The sequence below is a fragment of the Sarcophilus harrisii genome, chromosome 5 (genome assembly GCF_902635505.1).
Source record: "Sarcophilus harrisii chromosome 5, mSarHar1.11, whole genome shotgun sequence".
Classification (NCBI taxonomy): Eukaryota; Metazoa; Chordata; class Mammalia; order Dasyuromorphia; family Dasyuridae; genus Sarcophilus; species Sarcophilus harrisii.
In genome coordinates, this window is record NC_045430.1 from 2,153,549 (window position 1) to 2,180,977 (window position 27,429).

The following is a 27,429-nucleotide window of genomic DNA, read 5'->3' on the forward strand; positions in this document are numbered from 1 at the left end:
CCAGAACCCTCTCCTCCTCCTCTTAAGTCACAGAAGAAGCTCCATCCTGCTTGGTCCCTGTCTGTGACCTCAAGACAGAAGGGGACACTCACCAGGCTGCTGTCTGCTCCTGAGGAAGCAGTCAGGGCCATGGTGGGAATAGTTATTGGGGCTGGCTCCCTGAGCTCCCCTACCTATCCCAGGGCAGTTATTATCCTGTCACCTGCTGGATTAGTGACACTGATTGCAGAGGGAGTCAGAGACATCTCCTAAGGACCCGACTTCTGTATCAGAAACAAATTACCATTACCAGTGACTGGTGATTAATTATAATCATCAGTTAATGAATAATGAAAACTCAGATTTAACAACTAGGAACAGTTGAGAGAGTTGGCTATACTATCTATCTTTAACTATCTGTATTCTCTCAATCTATCAGCTGTATCAAGATCTATCTATTTTTTATATCTATCTTCATCATAATCTTCTCCTCCTCTTCTTCTCCTTCCTCTTCCTCTTCTTCTTCCTCTTCCTCTTCTACTTCCTCTTCCTCTTCTTCTCCTTCCTCTTCTTCTTCTTCTCCTTCCCCTTCCTCTTCTTCTTCTCCTTCCTCTTCCTCTTCTTCTTCTTCTCCTTCTTCCTCCTCCTCTTCTTCTTCTTTTCCTTCCTCTTCCTCTTCTTCTTCTTTTCCTTCCTCTTCTTCTTCTTCTTCTCTTCCTCTTCCTCTTCTTCTTCTCCTTCCTCTTCCTCTTCTTCTTCTCCTTCCTCTTCCTCTTCTTCTTCTCCTCCTCTTCCTCTTCTTCTTCTCCCTCCTCTTCCTCTTCTTCTTCTCCTTCCTCTTCCTCTTCTTTTTCCTCTTCCTCTTCTTCTCCTTCCTCTTCCTCTTCTTCTTCTCCTTCTTATTCTTCTTCTCCTTCCTCTTCTTCTTCTCCTTCCTCTTCTTCTTCTTCTCTTCTTCTTCTTCTCCTTCCTCTTCCTCTTCTTCTTCTCCTTCCTCTTCCTCTTCCTCTTCTTCTCCTCCTCTTCTTCTTCTTCTCCTTCCTCTTCCTCTTCTTCTTATTCTCCTTCTTCCTCCTCCTCTTCTTCTTCTCCTTCCTCTTCCTCTTTTTCTTCTCCTTCCTCTTCCTCTTCCTCTTCTCCTTCCTCTTCCTCTTCTTCTTCTCCTTCCTCTTCCTCTTCTTCTTCTTCTCCTTCTTCCTCCTCCTCTTCTTCTTCTTTTCCTTCCTCTTCCTCTTCTTCTTCTTTTCCTTCCTCTTCCTCTTCTTTTCCTTCCTCTTCTTCTTCTCCTTCCTCTTCCTCTTCTTCTTCTTCTTCTCCTTCCTCTTCCTCTTTTTCTTCTCCTTCCTCTTCCTCTTCCTCTTCTCCTTCCTCTTCCTCTTTTTCTTCTCCTTCCTCTTCCTCTTCCTCTTCTCCTTCCTCTTCCTCTTCTTCTTCTTCTCCTCCTTCTTCTTCTTCTCCTTCCTCTTCTTCTTCTCCTTCCTCTTCTTCTTCCTCTTCTTCTTCTCCTTCCTCTTCTTCTTCTTCTCCTTCCTCTTCCTCTTCCTCTTCTTCTTCTCCTTCTTCCTCCTCCTCCTCTTCTTCTTCTCCTTCCTCTTCCTCTTTTTCTTCTCCTTCCTCTTCCTCTTCTCCTTCCTCTTCCTCTTCTTCTTCTCCTTCTTCTTCCTCTTCTTCTTCTTCTCCTTCTTCTCCTTCTTCTCCTTCTTCTCCTTCTTCTCCTTCTTCTCCTTCTTCTCCTTCTTCTCCTTCTTCTCCTTCTTCTCCTTCTTCTCTTCTTCTTCTTCTTCTTCTTCTTCTTCTTCTTCTTCTTCTTCTTCTTCTTCTTCTTCTTCTTCTTCTTCTTCTTCTTCTTCTTCTTCTTCTTCTCCTTCCTCCTCCTCCTCCTGCCTAGCATCAACTCTCTATAATCTATCAGTCTATCATCTATCTAGCTAATTATGTCTATAGTATATCAGTTTCTCTACCTCTACATACCTCTATCCACCATTCTTTCTACTTGTCATTTATATCTCCAATTATCTGTCTTTATATAATGATCTGAATAGTGTATCAGTTAACAAGTAATTGAGTAATTTGTATTAGATAGAAACGGATCCACTTGGGAAGGAGAAGTCCTTGCTCATTTCAGGAGCCCATGGAGCACACCAACTGCTAACCAAACTGCTCTTGCTGGAGAGAAGATTGACCTTTGCTTGAGAGCTGGACCTGCCTCTTAGTAGCTTTCTTTTCTCCCTTGTAAACTGGGGATAAAACGATGTTTTCTATTTCCTAAGGTTGTTTTGGGATTGAAGTAAGATGATGCAGGTCAAGCATTCTGAAAATACTCAAGACCTAGAGAAGATTCAGCTCCTCCCTTTCCTCTGCATACTATGAGAAGGTGCTCTAGCTGAGAAAAAGTATATTTGTCTGCATTGACCTGCTACATTGGCAGAGGGATTGAACTAATAGGATGACCAATAGACCAGAAAGTGTCTCCTGATTTCTGATTTCTTTTGGTTTCTTCTGAGCTCTTTCAGCAGGGCCCAGATTTGTTCTGGGTGAATGGCAGTGAAATGCCTGGGGTCTGCAAGAAGTACTCAAGTTTGGTTCTCTGTGATATACCCAGACAAAGATGGAGGGTGTCGAGCAGATAGTACTAGTTGTACCAGCACAGGAGAAAAGTAGGGATAAAAGGCACAAGGAGAGGGATTTTCCTGGGTGGAGAGAGAGGACATAGTGAAATTTCTGAGATCAGCTGTATGGAGTTAGGAAGATCACAGAGTTCTGGATGGATACCATCTATTTTCTCTGGCTAGGGCACAGGTGGTACTAGAGCAGGATTCAAAAACACGTTCCTTTAGGCAAGGGGTGAGGAACTTATGGCCCGTGGGCTATATAAGGCCCGGGAAATCATTTGCTAAGGCAGCCATAGACAATGATGAGTTGAAAGTCAGGTACGACAATCTCACGCTGCTTGAGTTCTGTAAGTTGATAATTTTTCATGGCCCAGGAACGATGGTATAAATAATGAAATGGCCCTTAGCAGAAAAAAGGTTCCCTGCCCCTGCTGGAGGGCATTGAAAGGACTAAATAAGAGAATAATGTAGCACAGAGGGCCTGGTGTGGGTGACAAGACTTTGATTCTTGGTCTATGTATTTGTCCAAGAGATATGATTTTATGCAGGCTAAGGAGTAAGACTGAAGGATGATGTTTGTCTGAGACTAGGTGAGTGGTAGAAGGACAGGGGTAAGGAAAATGAGGGCACAGATTAATATACAGGGGAGTTGAGTTACATTAGAGTTCAGACTATAAAGAGAGGCCAGAAAAGTGACGTTGGAATGGTTGAGAGGGAGGATGGGATAGGGTTAGAGAATATGAGGAAGACAATCACTGGGGTGCAAGGAGACACTTAAGGGCAGGGGATTGTGATTGGGGAAATGAATGTTAGCATTCATGTACGGGGAATACGAAATGTCACATTATCCATCTTTGGGGGCTGAGATGGATGGCAGATAGAAATTTAGGAAAATGGAGGTGGTTATTAATTAGGTGACCATTTTGATTATCTTTTCTCTGTCAATTTACAGAATTTTCTGACACCTATTCATTTAAAAAGTGTTTGAATAATAATTTAAAAAATGATGAAGGATATGGGGTTGCATTCCAACATAATATAGTCTTTGGGATCACTCTTCCAGCTCCCATTCACACTTTCAGATTGGGGCTCTAATGTATGATGTAATAGCCTGTGAAAGAGGCAATTCTCTGCCTCATTTCTTATTTAGCCTTCATCACTAATTGAGCATTGCCTTAGTAAAACTGAGACCTAGGAAAGACCTTAGAATTAAAAGGCCAAGGTCTCCCACTATATCAGGGACCATTTCCAGTCATCTTGCTTTATATTTGGCCATTGGACCCAGAGGGTTCTGGAGGTGAAAGGCTGACAACTTGGCACAGCCCTAACTCATTTAAATCCAATTCACTTGCAAGTCATGGCATCCGCTCCCAGCATTAATTAGCCAAAAGAACTACTCGATTTTTTAGAAAATTGTATTTATTCCAGATGGTATAGAAAGAACATTTAATTCAAAAGATTTCCCTTTCCTAGCTGGGAGTACAAGCTTCCACAAATAGATCCAGGATCACGGAGAAAGGGAGTTCAAGTTTAAAAAGTATCTGTCTTGACAACTGTTTTGGTTCTATCTTCACTTAAAATTCTAGTGTCAAAGGATGAAATTGATTACATGTTCACAGCTTCTCCGCTTAACTCAATTTGAAATCCCCAAAGGGTCGATCCTTATTTTTCAGTTCCATTTCAAATACATGTTATCCACTGGTTCTCTCTAGAATGCTGTATCAGGTAAGAAAGTAAAAAAGTTTAAAAAATCAAGGAGCCTATCATCAAGAAATGGAATATCAAGCGTGAAGGTTCCAAGATGAAGCAAAGTAATAGCAAACCAGGAGACAAGATGAAGAGAGCAAAGAGAGTTCCAACCTGTTAGGTAGAGTCTAAGAGAGAGGGGAAACCTGGGAACTGTTAAGAGTTGTGTTGGAACATCTGTCTTCCCCAGGACTCAGGGACTATATATCCCAATCAAGGCATGAATTATTTGTGCTTTCTGTCTCCTGAATGAACCAAGCTTGACAACCTATTAAGAATCTTTTAGAATTAAAATGGGGGTTTTAAACTTACAGAAGACATTTGACCCGACGGAGAATTTTGTTCTGTGGTATGTGGCAAAAGATAAACAGAATAAGGAAGAAATCCAAACACTTCAGCCTTCAGTGTTCCTGAGAGTTTCTGGGGAGGAGTTACAGAAGATAATTCTCAATCCACAGGTAAAATTCTACCCCACAATTCTTGGGGATTTTCAGTGGATTCCTTTTTTATCCTACTTTGTCTCTGTTCATTTTGTTTCTTGAGTTGTGTGATGAAATCAATGTGCAGAGAATGATATGGTGAAATGACAGAATTGCATACCTGTAGTGACAGAGAATCTGGTACTTTAGAGACATGGTAGAAGCCGCCTATTTTAAGTAATACTTGAGCTGCTATCCCCTCTGCATTGTGCTAATAAAATCAGCAACCACCTTCCAACTGAATAGCACTTAGCCCAATGCAAGTGCATCTTGGTTACTAAATTACATGACTGTGCTTAGAAGGAATACCAATGATCTCACTGAGGAAGAAGATATCTCCAAAGACGATTCCAAGGCAACTATCGGCTTGATTCCCCTTTTTCTAGTAAAACATGTACATTATGTGGAATGTTTCAGACAAGACTGTTTTGATGGTTACATCCAGTTTATCCATTAGGATAAAGATGATAATATACAATCCTTAAGTAAGGTTATTATTAATGATCAGTTAAGAGAATATTTATACAAGGCCTTTTGCTTTGCAAAGTACTCTATAAACACTAACTTTTATCAGCCTCATATTGGTTCAAGGAAGCAACTGGTGTTATTATACTGTTTTGAACGAAGTAACTCAAGCTAATAGACTTGAAGTGATTTGACTGGGGTCAAACAGCTAGTAAATGTTTAGAGTCACATTTGAACTGTCTACCCCAGAGTAAAACATACAGAAATATTAGTATTCTCTACTCTAGTTTCCTTTTTCAAATGTTTTTCCCATTTACCATTCTAACAATTTAGGAACTACTTCAAGGTATTGTACCCTCATAAAAGCTCACCGAAAATTATGTATTGACTTTTACAAGGACATTAATAAGCTGGAGACTGTTCGAAGAGATCAACAATGATTGTGAAGAGCCTTGAATCAGTGACCTGCTGAAGGAATCGGGTCTAATTAGTCTAGAGAAGAAGAGACCTGGGTGGAGCATGATAATATCTCCAACAATGGGATGGGCTGGCTTGTACTTGGACTTGTTCTGTTTGGTCCTATATGGTATAATAAACAAACATTTCAGTAAAGGGGCTGCTAAGTGGTGCAGTGGATAGAGCACCAGCCCTGAAGTGAGTCTTGTGATCTTATCTCACAAATAGCTTTCCAACTTCAGATTGATCTCCCCCAGGGGAGCCCAATGTCTCATAATGAATTTCAGGAGCTCTTACATATTTTTATTCTTTCTAAAAGATAGAGTTTTTTGAGTTGTAATATTCCTCTATGCAAATTCCACGTCTTAATTGTTGAGCTTTCCTCTTTGGTGAAGCACTTTCACACTGGGCACTCCCTCTTCAACTGTTTGAAAATAATGAACAAGCCACATTCAATTTTCTCTCCTCCAAGAAAAAAGAACCCCAATTCTTATACCTGGCCTTGAGGCATGGTCCTATTTCAAGGCCCTTCACCATCCACATCATCCTACTCGAGAGGTTCATCCCCAAGGTTTTCTCTCAATATACAAGGTCCTGGAATACTCCCAAAATGAAGGAAATGAGATGTGTCTAAGGGAAATTACAAGCCGCTGGTAACTGAAGAAAAACAGCTATGAAGGAAAAATCATGTCCATCAGCGAAGCAGATTAATAAAAGAGAAACCAAAAAACTAAAAAAGAGAGAAAAAACTTGTATATTTTTAAAAAGTTGACAAATCAAATCAATTGTGATTAAAAAAGGGTAGGGAGAAAGAAACTTACTTCCTGAGGGTCTAACACAGTTGCACAACAAAGTCGGTAAGTTTACACCTTCCATTGCTCCTCAATGTGTAAACTCCACAGATGAGTAGAAATCCCAGAATTCCTTCTCTCTGTTGGCCTCCATATAAATGGGCCTCAGGCCACCTTGAGAATCACTGGCAGTTTCTCTACATCCCGATTCAGAGAAGTGACGTTTTGCTGTCCCTCAAACTATCTCAAGAATCACCTCGGCAAAGCTCTCCAGAAAAAAGGTTCTCCTTACCTGGTAAGTGTTTCATTGATCCAATGGATCCTGTTATATGGATCCATATTTCTGTAGGATAGATATAGAACTAATTTGGCTGAAGCCATCGATGGTCATTTGGGAAGCCCTGGGCAATAACTCAAAAGTAGCAGGAGCTCCTGTTTCTGAGGAAAAATGCAAAATCATTTTTATGTAAATGGTCCTGAAGATAGACTCAAAAGTTATGGATTTTCATCCTGACTTTGCTTCTTCCTAGCTGCGAAACCTTGAAGAAACCTCTTTTGCTCACTGGGCCTGTTTTCTTCTCTGTAACATGAGCAAAATAAGACTTTGTCCCTCCATAGTCATAAGGATGTTATGAGGATGGGGAAATGAAAAGGAATAAGCATTTATAAAGAGACCACTGTATGCTAGGCACTCTTCCAAATGCTTTACAAATGCTGCACAATTTATCCTTATACCAGGGTAGGTATTATGATCCCATTTTACAGATGAGGAAATTGAGACTAACCAAAGTTAAGCGAGTTGCACAGTCACAATCTAGTAAACAAATGTCTCTGGCCAGATTTCTTTTAGTTCTTCCTTGCTCCAGGCCCAGTGTTTTATCCACTGGGCCCACATGTCAGTGGTGAGACTATAGAACAGAAAGGAGAGAGATTTTCCTCAGAGACTATAGGAAAGCAGGCAAGAGAGGGGGAAGTTTCACAGGGAATCTGCTACCTGAAGTGGGCAAGAGGGCAGAGTCCTAATGGATTTTCTCTGAAATGAGTATTTGTGGATTTCTGTTATGATAAGGAGGACATGGGGCATTATTGAAGAGCTGTGCAAGTGGACTAAGAAGGGAAACCATGGGCATGAAGGAGGTAGCTGGGCCTCGGCACATAAAGTCCAGGGTATGGGGTCAGAAAGATCTGAATTCAAATCCCACCTCAGACAACTAGCTGGGTGACTTTTGGCAGGAATTTTAATTTTTGCTTCCCTCACTTTCATATAAGAATAACAACCATTTTCCAGGGCTCTTATGAGGATCAGATGAGATAATAATTTTTAAAGGCTTAAATGTCTCTGTGAAGACCGAGTTAGTGCCCTGGATGCCCCAGAATCAGCCGGAGTCAGGATAAGCAAAAGTCCTTGGTCTTTATTCTTGGTCTCTAGGGGTAGATGTGAACAGGATGGACGCAAGTTCTCCACGACCTCCCTTCTCCTTGTCTACTGCCAAAGTGACTCTGGCTTGTCTTACTCCATGCCCTAATCCTTCCCACGATTCTCTGTATACACCAATTATCGAGCCAGCACAGAATAGTGGGAAGGGCCATTTTCCAAGCATATGCTAATAGAGTATTGTCCAATCAGTAATTAGCCTTAAGTGCTCAGTTTCCAACCCCTCCCCCCCCCACCTACTCAGAGTTTCAGCCCTTTACATGCCTCCACATGATATATGCTAGTTATAATTATTATTATTTCTTGTTCTTCCTTTTTCCTTCTTCCTTCTTTTTTTTTTTTTTTTTTTTTTTTTTTTTTTTGAGGCAATTGGGGTCAAGTGAACAGCTAGGAAGTGTTAAGTGTCTGAGGATTGAGATTTGACTTCAGGTCCTCCTGACCTCACAGCTGGTGCTCCATCCACTATCCCACCTAGCTGCCCTTTCTTCCTTAGTTCTAATAATCATTATCATTACTTTTTCATTATGCCTTCTGCATTATTACTTCAATTATTGACTGGTATCATTTTCAATCTTTCATTAACTTACAATTTTTATCTCAGTTCTATATATGCATATATACATACATGTGAATTTTTACCCCTTGAAAAATATACACTTAGTAAATTTGGGATTCTGTCAATGGTCCTGAAGACATTTTTAAATGTCAAAATTTCTGAAGATAATAGAAAGCAAGGGAACAAGCATTATTTTTTTTTCTTTTTTTAAAGGGACTTCCCTCCCCCCCCCCCCCCCCCCCCAATAGTATTTTATTTTTCCAAATGCAGGTAAAGGTAGTTTTCAACATTTATTTTTGTAAGATTTTATGTTGCAAATTTTTCTCACTCTTTCCTTTATCATCTTCTTATCAAGACAGAAAGCAATCTGATTTATATGCATATATATAACTGAGGCAAAAAAAATTGTTAATGAAATATATACATATATGAGAATAAGATCTCCTTACCAGATAGCAAGCAATCTGATATCCATGTATCCATCTATCTATCCATCTCTATATATAATTGAGGTAAAAATGTAAGTTAATGAAATATATATATATATATATATATATAATATAACAATAAGAATATATATAATAAACATATGTAAGAATTAGAAATATATATAATTATTGATTCAATTGATTAAGTGGTCAAAATAGTTCTCATATAAATCTTTTTTTATGTCTTTAAATGTCTAAAGAGTCTGCCCTGATCACTCAATTTGATTTCATTGGACAAAACAACTCGTGAGGTAGATGATGTACCTGCTACATGCAGGTTCCTTTACCAGGTAGCAAAGGAGCAAGAAAGACCTTGAATATGAGCAGTCTGCCTCAAGAAGCTAAAAATTGAAGCAGGAGGCTGAACCAAGAGCACTAGTAACTTTAACTCAGAGGAGGAAATAATGTTGTAAGTGAGAGGTGGTAGAGATAAGCAAAAAAAAGAAAAGAAACTTCCAATCATTTAGACTGGTGGGGTGAGAGGTATTTTCTTTTTTTTTAGGTGTTTCTTCCTGCAAAAGTATAGCCATTGAACTGAAAAGGGAATACTGATTTTTAATTTCTTTCTGATTCAGGTGAAGCCAATTTGACAAATTGGTACATTAATCCTAGGAAAAAACAAAAACAACCCTCCCAGCATCCACACCCAGAGGCCATCATGGCCGGCAATCATCCAGGCAGCTTTCACAAGAGGCTTCAGCCCACCAGCCAGCTCCATTTTCAGGGCCAAGAAAAGGACCCAGCATTTCTGAGACCTGAGATGCCATCAGTCAACTCAAGAACTTGGAGACAGGACCCCGGAGTGGCACAAAATGCCGGTCAATCACAAGGTAAAATTCTAAAGCCCAGTCCTGGAAGCCGTTTAATAAGATCCCCACATTTTAGTAATTTTTTTCTGATTTTTCATTTATTCCTTGAACCTGATAATCCATTCAGTGACTGGAGAATATGTAGTTGAACCACAGGCCTAAAGTCAGAGAAGATCCAAGTTGGGAAGGAATTCACAGAAGTTTGAGTTCTGATCAGTTCTTTCTTCACCCACCCCCACCCCTGCCCCTGCCCCTGCCCCTTGATGACACACCTGAACTGGAGGCATGAGGGCTCTGATGGCTGATTATCAGTTGGAAGACAAGGGTTTGAGTCTTTATAACTCCTGTGACCTCAGGCCCCTCAATTCAGTTCTCTGTCCACATGTATAAAACAAGCCATCCATCAAGGCTTCTTTATGAATTCATGACCCTTGAAAAATACACACTTAATAAATTTGGGGTTCTGTCAATGGTCCTGAAGACATTTTTAAATGTCAAAATTTCTGAAGATGATAGAAAGCAAGGGAACAAGCATTATTTTTCTTTCTTTCTTTTTTTTTTTTAAGGGACTTTCCCCCTTCAATAGTATTTTATTTTTCCAAATACAGGTAAAGGTAGTTTTCAACATTCATTTTTGTAAGATTTTATGTTCCAAATTTTTTCTCACTCCTTCCTTTATCATCTTTTTATCAAGACAGCAAGCAATCTGATATATGCATATATTTAACTGAGGCAAAAATTTATAAGTTAATAAAATATATATATATGAGGAAAAGATCTCCTTACCAAGATAGATATCAGGTTTCTTGCTATCTATCCATCTATCTATCTCTATATATAATTGCAGTAAAAATGTACGTTAATGAAATATATATGAGTATATATAATAAATATGTGTAAGAATTAGAAATATATATAATTATTGATTCAATTGATTAAGTGGTCAAAATAGTTCTCATATAAATCTTTTTTAAATGTCTAAAGAGTGTGCCCTGATCATTTAATTTGATTTCACTGGACAAAACAACTCATGAAGTAGATGATGTACCTGCTACATGCAGGATTCTTTATCAGGTAGTAAAGTAGCAAGAAAGACCTTGAATATGATCAGTCTGCCTCAAGAAGCTAAAAACTGAAGCAGGAGGCTGCACCAGGAGCACCAGTAACTTTAACTCAGAAGAAGAAATAACATTGTGTGAGAGGTGGTAGAGATAAGCAAAAAAAGGAAAAGTAACTTCCAACCATTTAGACTGGTGGGGTGAGAGGTATTTTCTTTTTTTTTTTTTTTCAGGTGTTTTTTCATTCAAAAGTATAGCCATTGAATTGAAAAGGGAATACTGATTTTTAATTTCTTTCTGATTCAGGTGAAGCCAATTTGACAAATTGGTACATTAATCCTAGGAAAAAACAAAAACAAGCCCCCCAGCATCCACACCCAGAGGCCATCATGCCCAGCAATCATCCAGGCAGCTTTCACAAGAGGCCTCAGCCGACCAGCCAGCTCCATTTTCAGGGCCAAGAAAAGGACCCAGCATTTATGAGACCTGAGATGCCATCAATCAACTCCTCAAGAACTGGGAGACAAGACCCCGGAGTAGCACAAAATGCCGGTCAATCACAAGGTAAAATTCTAAAGCCCAATTCTGGAAGCCGCTTAACAATCCCCACATTTTAGTAATGTTTTCTGAGTTTTCATTTATTCCTTGAACCTGATAATCCATTCAGTGACAGGAGAATATATAGTTGAACCACAGGCCTAAGGTTAGAGAAGATCCGAGTTGGGAAAGAGTTCATAGAAGTTTTGAGTTCTGACTCAGTTCTTCCTTCACCTGCCCCTGCTCCTTGATGACACACCTGCACTGGAGGCATGAGGACTCTGATGGCTGATTATCAGTTGGAAGAGAAGGGTTTGAGTCTTTATAACTTTTGTGACCTCAGGCTCCTCAATTCAGTTCTGCGTCTACATGTATAAAACAAGCCATCCATCAAGGCTTCTTTATGAATTCTTGACCCTTGAAAAATATACACGTAGTACATTTGGGGTACTATCAATGGTCCTGAAGAAATTTTTCAATGAGTCAAAAGCAAGGCAACAAGCATTTCTTTTCTTTCTTTTTTTTTTTTAAGGGACTTTTCCCCCTCAATAGTATTTTGTTTTTCCAAATACGGGTAAAGGTAGTTTTCAACATTCATTTTTGTAAGATTTTATGTTCCAAATATTTTCTCCCTCCTTTATCATCCCCTTATTAAGTCAGCAAGCAATCTGATAATGGGTTATACATGTGGAATCCTTTTAAATATATTTCCATATTTGTCATGTACAAGAATCATCAGACCAAAAGAGGAAAAAACATGAGAAAGAAAAAGCAAAGCAACAAGAAAAAAGGTGAAAACAGTAGGCTTTGATCTGCATTCATGGTCCTCCCTCTGGATGCAGATAGCATTTTCCATTCAAAATCTATTGGAATTGTCTTGCATCAGCACATTGCTGAGAAGAACTAAGTCCATCACAATTGATCATTATATAATCTTTTTTAAAAACAACTTTTTATTTACAAGTTATATGCATGGGTAATTTTACAGCATTGACAATTGCCAAACCTTTTGTTCCAATTTTTCCCCTCCTTCCCCCCACCCCCTCCCTTAGATGGCAGGATGACCAGTAGATGTTAAATATATTAAAGTATAAATTAGATACACAATAAGTATACATGACCAAACCATTATTTTGCTGTATAAAAAGAATCGGACTCTGAAATATTGTACAACTAGCCTGTGAGGGAGATCCAAAATGCAGGCAGGCGAAAATATAGGGATTGGGAATTCTATGTAGTGGTTCTTAGTCATCTCCCATAGTTCTTTCGCTGGGTGTAGCTGGTTCAGTTCATTACTGCTCTGTTGCAACTGATTTGGTTCATCTCATTGCTGAAGATGGCCAGGTCCCTCAGAATTGATCATTATATAGTATTGTTGTTGAAGCACATAAGATCATTATATATAATCTTGTTGTTACTGTGTACAATGTTTTCTGGTTTTGTTCTCTTCACTCAACATCAGGAACAAGAGCATTTTGTTTGTTTGTTTGTTCTTTTGGGGGGTTGTTTTTGTTTTTGTCAAGGGGTTAAGGGTCTTGCCCAGAGTCATACAGCTACTAAGTGTCTGAGGTCATATTTGAACTCAGGTACACCTGAATTTAGGGCCAGTGGTCTATCCACTGCATCATCTAGCTGCCCCAGAAACAAGCTTTTTTAAGGGCCAGACATTGCACTAAATCCTTTACAGAAATCATCTTCCTCCATCTGCTCTCAAAGACCTGAAACTAGTAGGGAGAAGATGACATAAAGACACAAGTAAAGTTTAGGGGGTTACATTTTATTAAGAGAAGAAAGTCTTCTGAATTGGGATTCAGTTCCTTCCTCTGTGATCTATATCTAGAGACTTCCAAACCCAATCCTGCAGATGTGATCAGTAACCACTTGATCCTTTTTTTCTTCCCAAATTTGTCACCTCTGAACAGACCTTATTATCTTTCCTAAGAAACCCACTCTTCCTCCTAAATTCTCTTTTTCTGTCAAGGGCACCCTTATCCTCACAATCAGAGCTTTAACATCAGTCGCCCTCAATTACTCACTCCCTCGCCATATACCCAATATTCTTTCTCTACAACATATCCTCAAGCACACATTTGATCACGTCATCCCCACATTTAGTAAATTCCAGTAGCTTCTGATTACCTTCAGCATCAGTATAAAACCCTCTGATTGGTGTTCAAAGCCCTTCAAAATCTAGCACCTCCTACCTTTCCAGTCATCTTGCACTTTCCAGCTTCTCCACCTACTCTTTGATTCATAGTCACTGGCTTCTTTGTTGTTCCTCTTTCAAAACACTCCACCTCCAGATTGGGCATTTTCACTGGCTATCATTCATCTTCAGAATTCCCTCTTTTCTCTTTTGGTTTCCTTTCAGTGTCCCTAAAATCCCACCTTCCACAGGAAGGCTTTTCTAATTGCTCTTATTTTTATTGCCTTCATTTTTTTTTTGTTATTTCTTACTTAATCTATTTATAACTTGTTTGTATATAATTGTTTTTTTTTTCCTATTTAGATTATGAGCTCCTCAAAGACAGGGATTAGCTTGTGCTTTCATTTGTAACTCCCCCCAAAGCACTTAGCTTGATCACATAGTAGGCATTTAGCAAACGTTTCTTGACACATTGACAAATCTATCCCCTTCCCTCAAATCACAGGAGCTGATGCTAAATCAAGGGATCATCACCTCTCAATCAGACTATTCCCATCTCTTCCTATTTTTCAGTCTCTTCTTTCTCCAATCTATCTTCTACACAGCTGCCAATGTGATTTTCCTAATGCACGAGTCTGACTGCATCATTGCCCTGATTAAAATAAAAAATCAAGGGGTCTCTACTGTCCCAAATCACTTAAGAACTCCTCTTGATGGCTTTTTAATTTCTTCCCAACCTGATTCCTTCCTGAATATAATCACTCCCCTTTTCATTCTCAACTGACCCGCCGCACTGACCCTTTTTGCTATTCCCTATGTATGACACTCTGCCTTTGCATTGGCTGTACTTTGTGCCTGGAATGCTCTTTCTCTCCCTCACTTCAATAAAGAAGTTTCTGGCTGACTCCAAACTCAATCAAATCACCATGTTTATCCCCCACCCCAGACTTCCTGTGGCTACTTAGGACCCTTTTTTGCACATACTTTGAGAAGTGTCAGTACTCCATAGACAGCATGTAAGCTCCTCAAAGGCAGGGGACTCTTTCATATCCAGAGCTCTTGTCCATCCCCGTACCTGGCACAATGCTCCCAACACAGACCTTGCTGATTCTTGGCCGATTGATTAATTGATCTATTTCTTCCCACGCAGGTGTTCCGAGAAGCTCAAATAACAAGACTGCTCTTAGAAAGCGCCCAGTTTATCCCTCTGCGGCTGAGATCCACGAAATGACATATGAACAAGTTGTAAGCTCCATCCTCCAGTTTCTTGGGAACGATCCACATTACGTGGCATCTGTGGACCCCAAACAACAAAAACCGTCAAAATCATCCAAGGGGACACAGAATCGCAAGGTAATTTTCCCACACAAAGCTTAGAGGATTTTCAGTATGAATTCAATCTAGATGTCCTTTCTTTTTCATATTTTTTCATTTATTGAGTTTTATTATATTAACAAATTTATTGAGTTTGATTATAATGATAAAAAATACCATTATAGTCAAATAGGAAAAGGGAAGGCTTTGATGTTCCAGTACTTGCCTTCAGATCCTGGTTGTGATGACTGAGTGGTCAAGCACAGTAGGTCTTGGGGCCACAGTTCCCTCAAAAGCAAAATGACCGGCTTGGACAGATGGTTTCTAAGGTTTCTTCCAACAATTTAAGATTTATTATCGTTATACCCAAATATTGTTTTTGTTCATCTCAAAACTTGATTTTGAGAAGGGTTTCATCTGATTGCCAAGGAACACCACGACACCCCTTGTTCACACTTTAATCTGTCCTCCACTGAGGGGCTTCCAAAGTTATTTCCCTAAGCAAGCTCTGATTTTCATTAAGTGAATTTCAGGATTCTGTTGTTTCTAGGATAAAAAACATCCCAATCCTTCTATAACCAGCCCTTTTTATCAGCTTTCTCCTGTTTGAGAGAATATTGAAGAGATAATATTTGTAGATAAACTGTTCCTAGCACAGTACTGACAAAAGTGGGTATTTAAGACCCTATTCCCTTTTCTTCCTTCCTCCTTTTTTTCCCTCTCATTTCCCTTTGCCCCTCCCTAGCTCCTTTCTTTCCTTCCTTTTTTTCTTCCCTCTTTCCTTTTTTGTCTTTCCTTCTCTTCCTCCTTCCCTCTCTCCCTTTCTTACTTCCTTTTTGATCTGGCTGTCGTTAACTGTTGGAATCCTTACAAAGTGTTAAGTCATTAGAATTGATAGAGACAATAATTATCTAATTTATCATGGTTCAGTATGATTGATCTGATCTTACAAGGAGATGTTATGGGCCAGAAGAAACAAGGTACTAAGTGTAACTGATAGAAAGGATGCTTGTGTTCACACCTTTAGAGAGCTCATATAAGCAAGAAGCTCTTAGGGGCAGAGAGCACTCTGGGAGGAAACCCATAATCCCATTCTCAGAGGAGTCAACCTTTGAGATAGCATCAAAACAGCTGAGCTCAGTGAGCAGAGTTCAGTTGAAAAGATTGAGAGGGGAGCCTAAGTCAATTCAGGAGAAGCCCTCTCTCAGAGGCGCAACCAGATTCACTTCATCTCACACCACTGTGGTGGCTGGGCTCCTGTACTTCCTCCACTGAGACCAAGGCTGGTCTGAAAGGCTTTCCAGAAAGTTGCCCAGCCCCAGGAAAGGAGGCAAGATAGATTCATTCCAACTTTCACCTTGGTGCTGGAGACATTCGGAGTTGAGCTAGAGGAATCAGATGCATTCCATTTTTCACCTTTGTGCTAGCTGGAGGCTGAAGGACAAACCTTTGGATTTGGAGACATTCGGAGGGAGCTCTTGGAACCAAGCAGAGAGAAAGGCCACCAAGAAAACTAACCGGGTTATTTTGGAGGAAGCAATAAAAGATCTGAACTTTTATCACCTGGCTGCGATTTGGAGTGATTATTACTTTTATCTGAAACTAAGGCAACCTCCAGAAAATCTCCCCAAGAAACCTGCTCCCAGAGAGAACCATTATATTTTAAAGAAGAAAAACACCACAATTAATTACTTGTTCTTCCTCACATACTACTCCATCTTCCATGTCTGTCTTAGGCCTGACTGTCCTGGCAAAAGTGGGCATTTAAAAGCCTATTCCCTTTCCTCCCTTCCTCCTTCCTTTTTTTTCCTCATTTCCTTTTGTCCCTCCCTAGCTCCTTTCTTTCCTTCCTTTTTTCCCTTTCCTCTTTCCTTTTTTGTCCTTCCTTCTTTTCCTCCTTCCCTCTCCTCTCCCTTATTTCCTTTTTGATCCAGTTGTCATTGCCTACTTGCTCTTCCTCACATAATACTCCACCTTTCATCTTGGTCTTTGGTCTGACTGTCCCCCATGTCTCAAATGCTTTGCTTTCCTCACCTCTTCTTCTTAGCTTCTCTGAATTGCCTCAAGATTCATCCCAAATCTTACCTTCAGCCGGAGACTTTTCCCAATCACCTCAGCTGCTAGGGCCTTCCCCTCCCAGATTACCTTCAATTTCTACTGCATCTTTTTTGTATGTTCCCCATTTGTGCCTACTTCCATTAGACTGTGAGCTCTATGAGAGTAGGCACTCTCTTGTATTCTCTTGTAGCCCAATTGATTAGGACATTAAGAGGAAGATCACTTGTCATCTTACTATCACAATTCTCCACTCCTGTTCCATTACTGAATTTCTTCCTTTTCTCCTCAAGCTTCTCTTCCTTTTGTCCCACAGGATTCACTCCTTGCAATGGAGTGACTTTGCTTTCTTTTCCTTCACATTCTCTTTAGGTTTTCTCTATGTAGTATTTTGTTTATGTGGGTTCTCTTATAACAACAATATTACAGCATTTATTATAATACTAGACATAGCATTTATTTCATATTTTAAGGTTAGTAGAACTTTACATATGATGACTCATTTGTTCCCCACTGATTTTGGGAGATACATGTTATTATTATTATTTTTTTACATTTGAGGAAATTGAAGCAAGATAAGTGACTTCATCCAGGTCACGTAGCTAACAAATATTCCTTCCACTCCAGTTTTGTTATTGTTTTCATTTTACCATTCAACATAATTTTTCTTTTTTTTTTTTAATGAAAACAACAAAAAATTGGAAATTTAATTGTGATGTTAAAATGAATAAGAAAAGATATGAGAAAATACCTCTCTCTTCAAGCCAGTCCCACATCACCACAAAGGTGGTCAAACATGAATGTGGTACATTGCAGATTATATCAGACTATTTCAGTATGCTTAAATTTGCAGGATTTTTTTTTCTACCTCTCTAAAAATATTTTCATAAGTGGTGGTTTTTGGGAAGGATACAGTAGAAAATGTAGGTGATTTTAAAAAAATTCTATTTGAGAATACTAAGACAGCTACAGTTTATTTCTTATTAAGACTGAAGGTTCTTCCGTCCTCATTACCATCATCATCACTAACATATAGTGCCCACCACTATGCTAAATGCTTTAAAAATTAAAGTCTCATTTAATTCTTACAGTAATCCTGGGGGATAGGTATTATTATTATCCCCATTTTATAGATAAGGAAATTGAGGCAGATAGACATTAAGTGATTTTTCCAGAATCATACAACTATAAGGGAGTTTTAATTCAGATCTTCCTTCAGAACACTTCAAGCCCAGTTTTCTATCTATGATACTTCTTCTGAGAAATTTTGTTTCTGCGATAGAAAATGACCATTCACTCCTCTGCACTCTTCTGGCACTTTGTTCATACATCTCTCATGCATTTGGGCCCTTTTTATTTTGCTTTGTATTGTGCGTGTGTTATCTTCACTTTCCCCACTAAAAGGAGACAAGTCCTTTTCAATGATTAGCTACCAAAGTTCACCCAGGACACTAGCTATATGTTGCTACCCATTCTCTTACTCTCACTTCTGGTTTTGTTTTCATTTCAGCTCCAAGAGACAATGACTCAGGTTCCCAAGAAGAGGACAAAAAACGAAACACAGTTGAGTAGTTTGGTCTTTTCATCCTCACTCTTTTTCACCATCTAATTCCCTCTAAGCAGTCATTCAATGCCATATTGGTCTGTGTGTTCTGAATACTCAGTTTAGTACCAAGTATACAGCAGAGGCTTAATAGATTCTAGTTAACTGACCTAAGGAAAAACAGGGTAAAGAAATGAAAAAGAGAGGCAGAGACACCAGAGAGAGAGAGAGAGAGAGACACAGACCCCTGGGGGGGAAGGGAGGAGAGGGGCAGGGGAGAGAAGAAAGGGGGATAAAAGGAGAGAGAAAGGGAAGGAAGAAGGAAGGAAGGGTGAGAGGGAAAGAGAAAAATGCAAAAATTGCATATATATATATATATATATATATATATATATATATATATATGTATGTATATCCTTCCAATATACAGAACACACATGGATGCAAGGCTCTAGCATAGGGGGAAGACAGGTTGAGGGACACAATTAAAAGACTTCTGAAAGGTGCCCATGAGGCATGGTCCAGAACAGAAAGTCAAAGACAAATTCTTCAATTCAACAAATGTTTATTAAATACTAACCTGATGCTTTCAGGTTCTTAAGGAGAGCAGACCTGCTGCTATCTCAGTTTTTAGTGTATCTTTGGATCAACTGGCATAGCCAGGTCTACCAGTCATGAGCGTAACTAATATGAAAGGGAACAATCAAGTTCCGCTGACATTCCCTAACTCTGGTTTTCTCTGTTTAATTCTTGAATCAAAGGAGTCTCTGGCATGGGATTGGTCAAATTGTAACACAAGGTCTTCCACAGGCGTTTCAGTTTTGTGGTACCATACCTTTATTAGGCAGGGCAGGAGAAACAGGATAAGAATAGGGGAGTAATCTAAGGAAGGGCTACTTGAGTTGAATAAGGCTTTCCTTCAAATTCTGGAATTTGCTTCTACTACAGGAATTTTAAGATTTTAACTATTGAATCTACTTGTCAATGATTACAAGCATATTTATAGTCAAAGGAAAAGAATTCACTATTAAATAAACTTGTCCATCAATTTATGACAATGTAAGCAAGATGACCTTTGTGAAGTCATTAGCAATTACGGAAAATCAGGGATCATGAATTACAATATCAACTTCTTCATCCACGTCATGACCTAAGATTCAGCTAAGATTAGTGACTTGGAGATTATTTTTCTCTCCTTGGCATCTTCTACTTCTCTCTGATGAAGGAAAAAAACTTTCCCTTAATTACTCACAATCACAGGGTTTCTTTTCACTCTGAATTCTCTGATAATAGAGAGGTTCTTGGTAAAGTCTCTCCACGTCCATTGCAACCAAAGGATTTCACTCTATGAGGCATCTGGTGATATGCAATAAGCATCACCCACAGGTCAAAGACTTTCCCACAGAATTTTCACCCCAAACACTCAAAAGGTTGATTTCCCAAGTAAATCTTATGATTCCTTATAGGGGATGAACTGCTACTGAAAGCCTTTCCACGGTTATTCCACTGAAAGGGCTTCCTTCCAATATGAATTAGCTGATAGCTCTTATAATGGGAGTTTGTGATAAAGGTTTTTCCACCAGCATTCATTTATATTATTTTTCATCACTGTGAATTTTCGGGTGTTCTGTGAAAATTCCCTTCTGATTGTGGGATTTCCCACATTCAGTGCTTGCAGAGGGTTTCTCTCTGGCATGAGTTTTCTGATGTATGGCAAGATTGACCCGGTGCCTAAATGTCACCCCACATTGAGGGCAATGAAAGAGTTTCTTTCCAGCGTGAATTATCTGGTGTGACTTGAGAGATGAATCTGTAGCAAAAGCTTTCCCACAATCATCGCATCCATATGGCTTCTCTCCAGTGTGACTTCTCTTATGATCAATAAGGGCTGCCCCTCGGTCAAAGCCTTTTCCACACTCGTTACATTCAAAGGGCTTCTCGCCAGTATGAATTCTCTGGTGTACAGTAAGGTTTCCTTTTTGGCTAAAGGCTTTTCCACATATATGACACCCAAAGGGTTTCTCTCCAGTGTGAATTAATTGATGGGACCTAAGGGTTGAGGTACTCTTGAAGGTTTTCCCACATTCGTTACATTCATAAGGTTTCTCCCCAGTATGAATCTTCTTATGCTCAGTGAGAACTGTCCTCCAATTGAAGCTTTTCCCACATTCATTACAAGTGAAAGGTTTCTCTCCGGTATGAATTCTCATGTGTTCAATAAGGGTTACTCTCTGGCTAAAGGCTTTCCCACATTCATTACAATCAAAGGCTTTTTCTCCCGTATGGGTTCTCTGATGCTTAATGAGGTTGCCTCGCTGATTGAAAGCTATCCCACATTCACTGCATTCAAATGGTTTCTTTCCAGTATGAATTAGTTGATGCCTTTTGAGGGACATGCATTTGCTGAAGACTTTCCCACAATCATTACATTTGTAAAGTTTCTCTCCGCTATGAATTCTTTTGTGCTCAATAAGTCTTTCCCTCTGGCTGAAGGTTTTCTTACATTCGCCACATTCGAAAAATTTCTCTTTGGAATGAATCCTCTGATGCATGGTAAAGTTCCCTCTTTGGTTAAAGAACATCCCACATTCGTTGCACTCAAAGATTTTCTTTGAAGTATGACTTTTCTGATGTGTCCTGAGGGCTGAACGATTGCTAAAGGTTTTCACACAATCATCACAGCCATATGGCTTTTCTCCCGTATGAATTCTCTTATGTCCCATAAGGTTTGTCTTCCGATTGAAGCTTTTCCCACATTCACTACATGTAAAAGGCTTCTCACCAGTATGAATTCTCTTATGTTCAATAAGGCTTCCCCTCTGAATGAAAGCTTTCCCACATTCGTCACATTCAAAGGGCTTCTCTCCAGTATGAATTCGTTGATGTTTAGTGAGGTTTCCCTTCTGAGTAAATGCTCTCCCACACTCATTGCATTCAAAGGGTTTATTTCCAGTATGAATTAGCTGATGTTTCCTTAAGGATGAGCTATTCCCAAGGATTTTCCCACAGTCACTACATTCAAATAACTTTGTATTTTTGTGCTTTCTTTGACAGTGAATGGGATCTGGATGACAACTAGAGGAATCGCTGTGCCTATCATACTTGTTAACCTTCTTCCCTGAGGAGTTTCTATTCAACTGAATTAAGTCAGAAAATGGTTTGAAATTCTTCCCATATGTAGCACATTTCTGAAAACTTCTTCCTGTACAAATCACTGGCAATGAATTAAAGGATGATTCCACACTGGAGCTTTGCTCCAATGGATTGTAGTCATTAAAAAAATGATCAGTTTTTTCACCTGTTATGGTTAGCTGCCTGGATTGTCTTTTCTTGCTCTCAATCTGTCTCTCTAATCTAACAGGATATTTCCAGACTTCTCCAAATCTGGAGTCCCAGATTTCATTCTTTGCAAGATTTTGCTTGGATAATTCTTTTACAGAAATGCTCTCTTCTGGAGTCAGCTCTTCAGTTGCATACCTCTCCTTCTGTTTACAGAAATCTGAAAGGAGAAAAAAGCAAAGTCAACATTGACTGGTCCCTATTCCTTACTAAACATGAATGCTTTACGTCCAGGTATTAGAGTCCATCTCCTTCATTAAGAGGGCTAATTATCAGGGGCAGCTAGGTGCACCAGCCCTAGAGTCAGGTGAGTTCAAACCTGACTTCAGACACTTACTATTTGATCCTAGGCAGGTCCTTTAACTCTCTGGCCCAAAATAAAAGATGATTATCATTCATTCATGATAAAAATATTGCTACATTGCTAAAAGAGAACCAAAAGATGATATAAGGCATAGACCCTAATAAAGCCTGGAGGAGCAGTACCCCGCAAAACACTATCTCACAGAAGCAATAAGATTCATATCATTCTTCCAGTTGAGATGTTAATATAAAAGGCAGCTCTACTCTAACCTACAAACACCAAATTATATGCGAACAAAAATAAATAAAATGAATGTATACATTTTAAAAATATATAGCCCACAGATTTACAGAATATGAAATATAGAATTAAAAAACCCCAAATTGCCCCAAATCCAGAGCTTCCAGGTCAAAGAAAATACAAGCAACCAAAAAGAAAACATTCAAGAACTAAGGAACCACAATCAGACTTACAAAAGATTATACTATAAGTAGCATAAAAGGAAGAAAGTCTTAGAATATGATACTCCAAAAAAACAAAAGAGAAAATCTTAATAATTTAACCTGCATTAAATGAATGTAATCATGTGGTAAGAAAAATGAACATTCAAGCATTTTGAATGAAAAGAACCAAGCCAACTAAAAAATTGAAAATACAAGTATCTTTTACTGGTGATGACAGCAAATAAAAATGAAAACCATCAAAATTCTTTTGAAGGAAAGATTCAAATCTAGATAACAAATAATTTAATTCTAAAGAATTGGTGGGTCAGAGAACACAGCACAGAAATAATAGGTAATGTCATCAAAGAAAATGACAACAATGAGACCATCTCAAACCTTTTGGGAAAATATGGCCAAAGCAGTACTTGGGAAATTATTTCTCTGGTCACTTTGGGTGGGAAAAAAAAAAATAAAAGGACAGATAGATGACTTGGGCCACAAAAAAAAAAAAATAAAGCAACAAGTCCCCTACCATCAAACCAGCAACTAAACACAAAAATACAAATTCTGAAAATCAAAGAAATAAGTAAAACTGAAAGGAAAAAAATCCACTGAAGTTATAAGCAAAATTAGTAGCTGGATTGCTTTAAAAAAAAAAACTCCAAAAAAAGCCATTTTATTTTATTTTATTTATTTATTTTTGGCTGAGGCAATTGGGGTTAAGTGACTTCCCCAGTGTCACACAGCTAGGAAGTGTTAAGTGTCTGAGAACACGTGTGAACTCAGTTCCTCCTGACTTCAGGGCTAGTGCTCTATCCACTGAGCCACCTAGCTGCCCCAATTTTTTAATTTGATATTTTTTAAAGAGTAAAAGTAAAAAAAAAAATCAAAAAATATACAAAGAAGAAATAAAGGAAATCTGAAACTAGATTAGCCCAATTATATGCCAACAAAAATAAAATAAATATATACATTTTTAAATTATATAGCCCACAGATTTACAGAATGTGAAATACAGAATTAAAAAACCCAATCTCTGAGTAGGAATTTGAATAAGCCATAAAAATTCTCCAAGATGCAGTACCAAGTGACTAAAATAAAAAAGTGAATTCTATCAAAAATTTAAAGATAATTCATTCTAATATTACATAAATTGTTTGCAAAAATAAAGAAATAAGAGCTGACCAAACACTCATGAAACTAACATCAGTCTGATATCTAAACTATGATTTGTGAAAGAGGCAAAGGAACCACACCCAATCACAACACCCTCCAGTGTGCTCAAGCAGATTAAACTCTAATTGGGAAATGATTAACAAAATAAATAAATATACAATATGACAAAGATAATGTTAACATGTAGTTTTCTAATTTGGGCACATAATTGGGCTAATCTGGTTTCAGATTTCCTTTATTTCTTCTTTGATTGTGTATTCTTTTTGATTTTTGATTGGCAGTTTATTTTTCCTCTTTAAAAAAATCACATTAGAAAATGGCTTATTTTATGAGTTTTTTAAATCTGATTTTTTTTGCTTATAACTTTGATGGATTTTTTCTTTTCAATTTTACTTATTTCTTTGATTTTCAGAATTTGTATTTTTGTTTTTAGCTGGTGGTTTGATAGTGGTGGGGGCATAGCTTTTATTTATTTATTTTTTTGTGCCACACGTCATCGATCTGTCCTTTTTTTGTTTCTCCCAAAGTGACCAGAGAAATAATTTCCCAAGCACTACTTTGGCCATATTTTCCCAAAAGTTTTGATATGTCGTCTCATTGTTGTCATTCTTTGATGACATTACTTAGTCTAATTTCACTATTGCAACCTACAGGAAACCTTATTTAATTTAGTGGCCCCTGTTTCTATTTGAGTTTAATTTTTAAAATCTTCACCTCAAAAATTAAACAATTAATAAATAAATTAGTTGTAACAGTAACTACATCTGTCAGGATATTAGATCTCTCACAGTATTAATCGGCCATTCCCCATCCTATGTGAACAAAACACAGCAGGAAGAGATGGAAAAAAAGAAACTCCTTTCAAAACAATTACAGAATATATAAAATATCTGGATTTCTCCATTCAAAACACAGGCAACCCCAAAATGAATATAACTATACAACATTTCCTGATAGGTAAGCTTCCCTGGAACCACAACCCTGGGACGCTTCCCAGCCATTTCTAAACCACGTCACCATAAATGGGACCCAGCCTTTACCTCTCCTCTATCCCACTAGTTTTATTATTTTTTTATTTTTAATATTTTCTTTTCCTCCAGTTAGATCTAAAAACAATATTTAATACTTTAAAAAAAGCTTTTAAAATTCCAACATCTCTCACTGCCTCCATCTCCTTTCCTCTCCCCAAGACAATAAGGAGAGGTGATATAGCCATGTGTGAGCAATCAAGGAAAACATTTCCCCACTAATATTGACCTTCATCTTTCACCATCAGAATGTAAGCTTCTTGAGGGCAAGGACGGTCTATCTGGCTTGTATCTGTATCCACAGTGCTGGATGTTAAAAAGCAGCTTTATTGTTCTCTATATAAATGTGTCCACGTAATTCATTCACTTACATAGATTTATAAGAACAATTTGAGAGATTAAGCAGACACATTTGGGCTGGATCTGCATTCCCGGGTCTCCCCTGATCCTAACTTGAGCACTATTAGCCCATCCTGCCTTTGCTAGAGCAGCATGGTCAAGCCAAGGGACCTCAAGACTTCAGTTTTCGAAGTCTAACTCAGACAATGTCCATTGGAAATAAAAAGGCCAGGGACGTGAGAAGGTGAGAAGGGGGAGCGGCAGGCCAGGACCGGGGCATTTCTCACCCGCACAGAGGCTTCGGGGGCTTCCTCTTCCTGGCCTCCAAGGTGCTTCTCCCCTCTCCAGTCGGGAGATCACAGTGGGTTTGCAACCTGAGAGTCCTGTTCAGAGACCAAGAAACAGCAGGCCCACCAGGATGTCTTCTAGCATCTGGTCAGTCCCCTGGGAGCATATGGGGAGCCCACCCTCCCACTGCACAAAGCAAAGAAGGCCCTTTCCCCAACCCTCAGCTTCTGGGTTCCCTCCCCACAAGCCTCAGCTCCAGGACAGCCTCCCAGACCCCCAGAAGCTGGGGCCGGCCCGAGCGCTCTTTACCCAGGGATGCGAGGATCTCATAAGTCTCCAGCATGACCTCCCTGTACAGGTCTTGCTGCTCAGGGTGCAGGTGTCTCCACTCTTCCCAGGTGAAGACCACAGCCACATCTTTGAAGGCCACAGGACCCTGCAACCCCAAAACCGTCCTTGTCAGGCAGGGATCAGCCCTGGTGGGCATGGACACTGAGAGGAGTTATAGGGAGCCATCCTCAATGGGGACTCACTCCGAGTGCTCCCTAGGGATGACCTAACACCCTATTACTGGCTGTCTCAGGCAGGAAACTGTGACTCTATCCTGTGACTTCCTACTCACCCTAACAAGACGTTCCCAGAGTGAACCCCAAGAATATAACCCCTGTAAACACAGCAGCCACAGTTCACGTCCCCAGCATGACATGGAAATTCTCCTCTTTGTGGCAATTACAGAAAATTACCGGGACGGAGGACTGACCAGATGATGGAAGTTCTGGAATTAGCCAGAACTTGACAATCATTTTACAAATGAGAAAACTGAGGCCCATTGAGAGGAAGTAACTGGGCAGAACTGGGCTTTGCACCCAGACCCGGGACTGGACCCACTACTCCACACTGCCTCCTCCTGCTAGGAACAGATTCATCCCTAACTTGCAGGGATTCCAGATTCAATTCACTTCTTGAGCCGGAGGCCTTTAACTGACACCATGTCCCCTGCCCCCAAGCTGTTCACACCCATCATTGGGAATGGTACCCAGGGCCATCAAGTAGACACCAAGGTATCCCTCTCGATGGGAATATGGGGCCCCATGACCCAAGCAGGGCTCGCCAGGATTTAAGGCTGGAATGACAGATTTAAAATCAGAAAAACAGTCATTAATTACTGTAGCAAATGACCAGAATTTTTAAAATGTCTGAAAATCAAGCAGCACTGTCCACTGACACAGCATTTTCCCTTAGCCATGACAGAAAAATAAAAGAGGCCATGGGATGAAATTTGATGTTTCAAAGCAAAATTATGATATTTTTGCATCAATGATGAGTCTGGTCCTTTACACTTCATGTGAAAAGGTTCAAGAAAGACTCCATGTTCTGAAAGGAGCACAAGCTTTGAAAGTGTATGCTCCGGGGCAGGTCACTTTACCTCAGTCTCCTTGTTTGTAAAACAGAGGCCCTCCTAGCGCCTACCTTGCTATTTCACCAGGTTTAAGGATCAGATGAGTTCTCTCCTTCGCTGTGTCTGGCTTAGTAGGTAAATAATACGCGCTTTTCCCCTTTTCCCTCCCCCAGTCCCCGGCTTCTGCTCCTTTCCTGAGGCCAAAGGGGAAGGTCCCCCTCACCTGGTGGGATGACGCTCGGGATCTGCTCTGTCCCTTGACCATCTCTCCTCGGATGGGCTGGTGAGGAGGGGGAAGAGAGAAAGAGAGCCAAGGTGAGAGGCCGCGCCCTGCTGCTCCCCGCCCCCCAGGACCCCCAAGACTGCACTGGGGACCCTCCGGGCCTCTATCTCCTGACCCCCCGCCCACGCACGCACTGCAAGTGACCCCCAGATCTGGATCCTCTAGTTTCCCCCTCAGCCCCTAGAGAGGCACATTCAGCGGTCCCGGACCCTCCCCCCGGCCATCTCCGTCTTCCCCGACCCCCGCCTCCCGGAGCGCTAAGTGAAACCGGAGCTTCTCACTGCACCGCTTGCGGGATGCCCGTGACCACACCCACCCAGGCTAGAGACGAGCTCATTCCTCCTCCTCCTCCACCTCCTCC

The 27,429-nt window shown here is 39.8% G+C and overlaps 2 protein-coding genes across 4 annotated transcripts; one reads left to right on the forward strand and one right to left on the reverse strand.

Moving 5' to 3' along the window:
• Positions 1 to 2,835: 2,835 nt before the first annotated feature.
• Positions 2,836 to 21,592, forward strand: LOC116419675. 3 transcript variants are annotated; one of them, XM_031941044.1, is made up of 7 exons: positions 2,836 to 2,909; positions 4,652 to 4,795; positions 9,583 to 9,837; positions 11,181 to 11,438; positions 14,708 to 14,910; positions 18,437 to 18,489; positions 21,524 to 21,592. In XM_031941044.1, exons 3-7 carry the CDS (start codon positions 9,666 to 9,668, stop codon positions 21,546 to 21,548), a joined length of 711 nt encoding a protein of 236 aa, XP_031796904.1. In that variant the 5' UTR covers positions 2,836 to 2,909; positions 4,652 to 4,795; positions 9,583 to 9,665; the 3' UTR covers positions 21,549 to 21,592. The 3 variants fall into 3 exon arrangements, with proteins under 3 accessions (XP_031796904.1, XP_031796905.1, XP_031796903.1); XM_031941043.1 differs by having other exon boundaries at positions 2,854 to 2,938; XM_031941045.1 differs by lacking the exon at positions 11,181 to 11,438 and having other exon boundaries at positions 2,849 to 2,938.
• LOC100915881 (zinc finger protein 260-like) lies at positions 19,023 to 27,429 on the reverse strand. The gene is made up of 5 exons (XM_023504238.2): positions 27,385 to 27,429; positions 27,009 to 27,065; positions 25,696 to 25,822; positions 25,386 to 25,481; positions 19,023 to 21,968 (listed from the first exon to the last, which is right to left on the reverse strand). The coding sequence occupies exons 1-5, from the start codon at positions 27,403 to 27,405 to the stop codon at positions 20,065 to 20,067; spliced, it is 2,205 nt and encodes a 734-aa protein (XP_023360006.2). The 5' UTR covers positions 27,406 to 27,429; the 3' UTR covers positions 19,023 to 20,064.

What these genes read in the sequence shown, in the direction of transcription:
- LOC116419675 (XM_031941044.1), top strand. Translation starts at nt 9,666, where the DNA reads ATGGCCGGCAATCATCCAGGCAGCTTTCACAAGAGGCTTCAGCCCACC. An exon ending in AAATGCCGGTCAATCACAAG is followed by an intron (nt 9,838 to 11,180) that starts GTAAAATTCTAA and finishes TTTCTGATTCAG; the next exon opens with GTGAAGCCAATTTGACAAAT. An exon ending in AGGACAAAAAACGAAACACA is followed by an intron (nt 18,490 to 21,523) that starts GTTGAGTAGTTT and finishes TTTCTTTGACAG; the next exon opens with TGAATGGGATCTGGATGACA.
- LOC100915881 (XM_023504238.2), bottom strand. Translation starts at nt 27,405, where the DNA reads ATGAGCTCGTCTCTAGCCTGG. An exon ending in TGAGCTCGTCTCTAGCCTGG is followed by an intron (nt 27,066 to 27,384) that starts GTGGGTGTGGTC and finishes CCTCCTCACCAG; the next exon opens with CCCATCCGAGGAGAGATGGT. An exon ending in CCCCCGAAGCCTCTGTGCGG is followed by an intron (nt 21,969 to 25,385) that starts GTGAGAAATGCC and finishes TTCTCCTTTCAG; the next exon opens with ATTTCTGTAAACAGAAGGAG.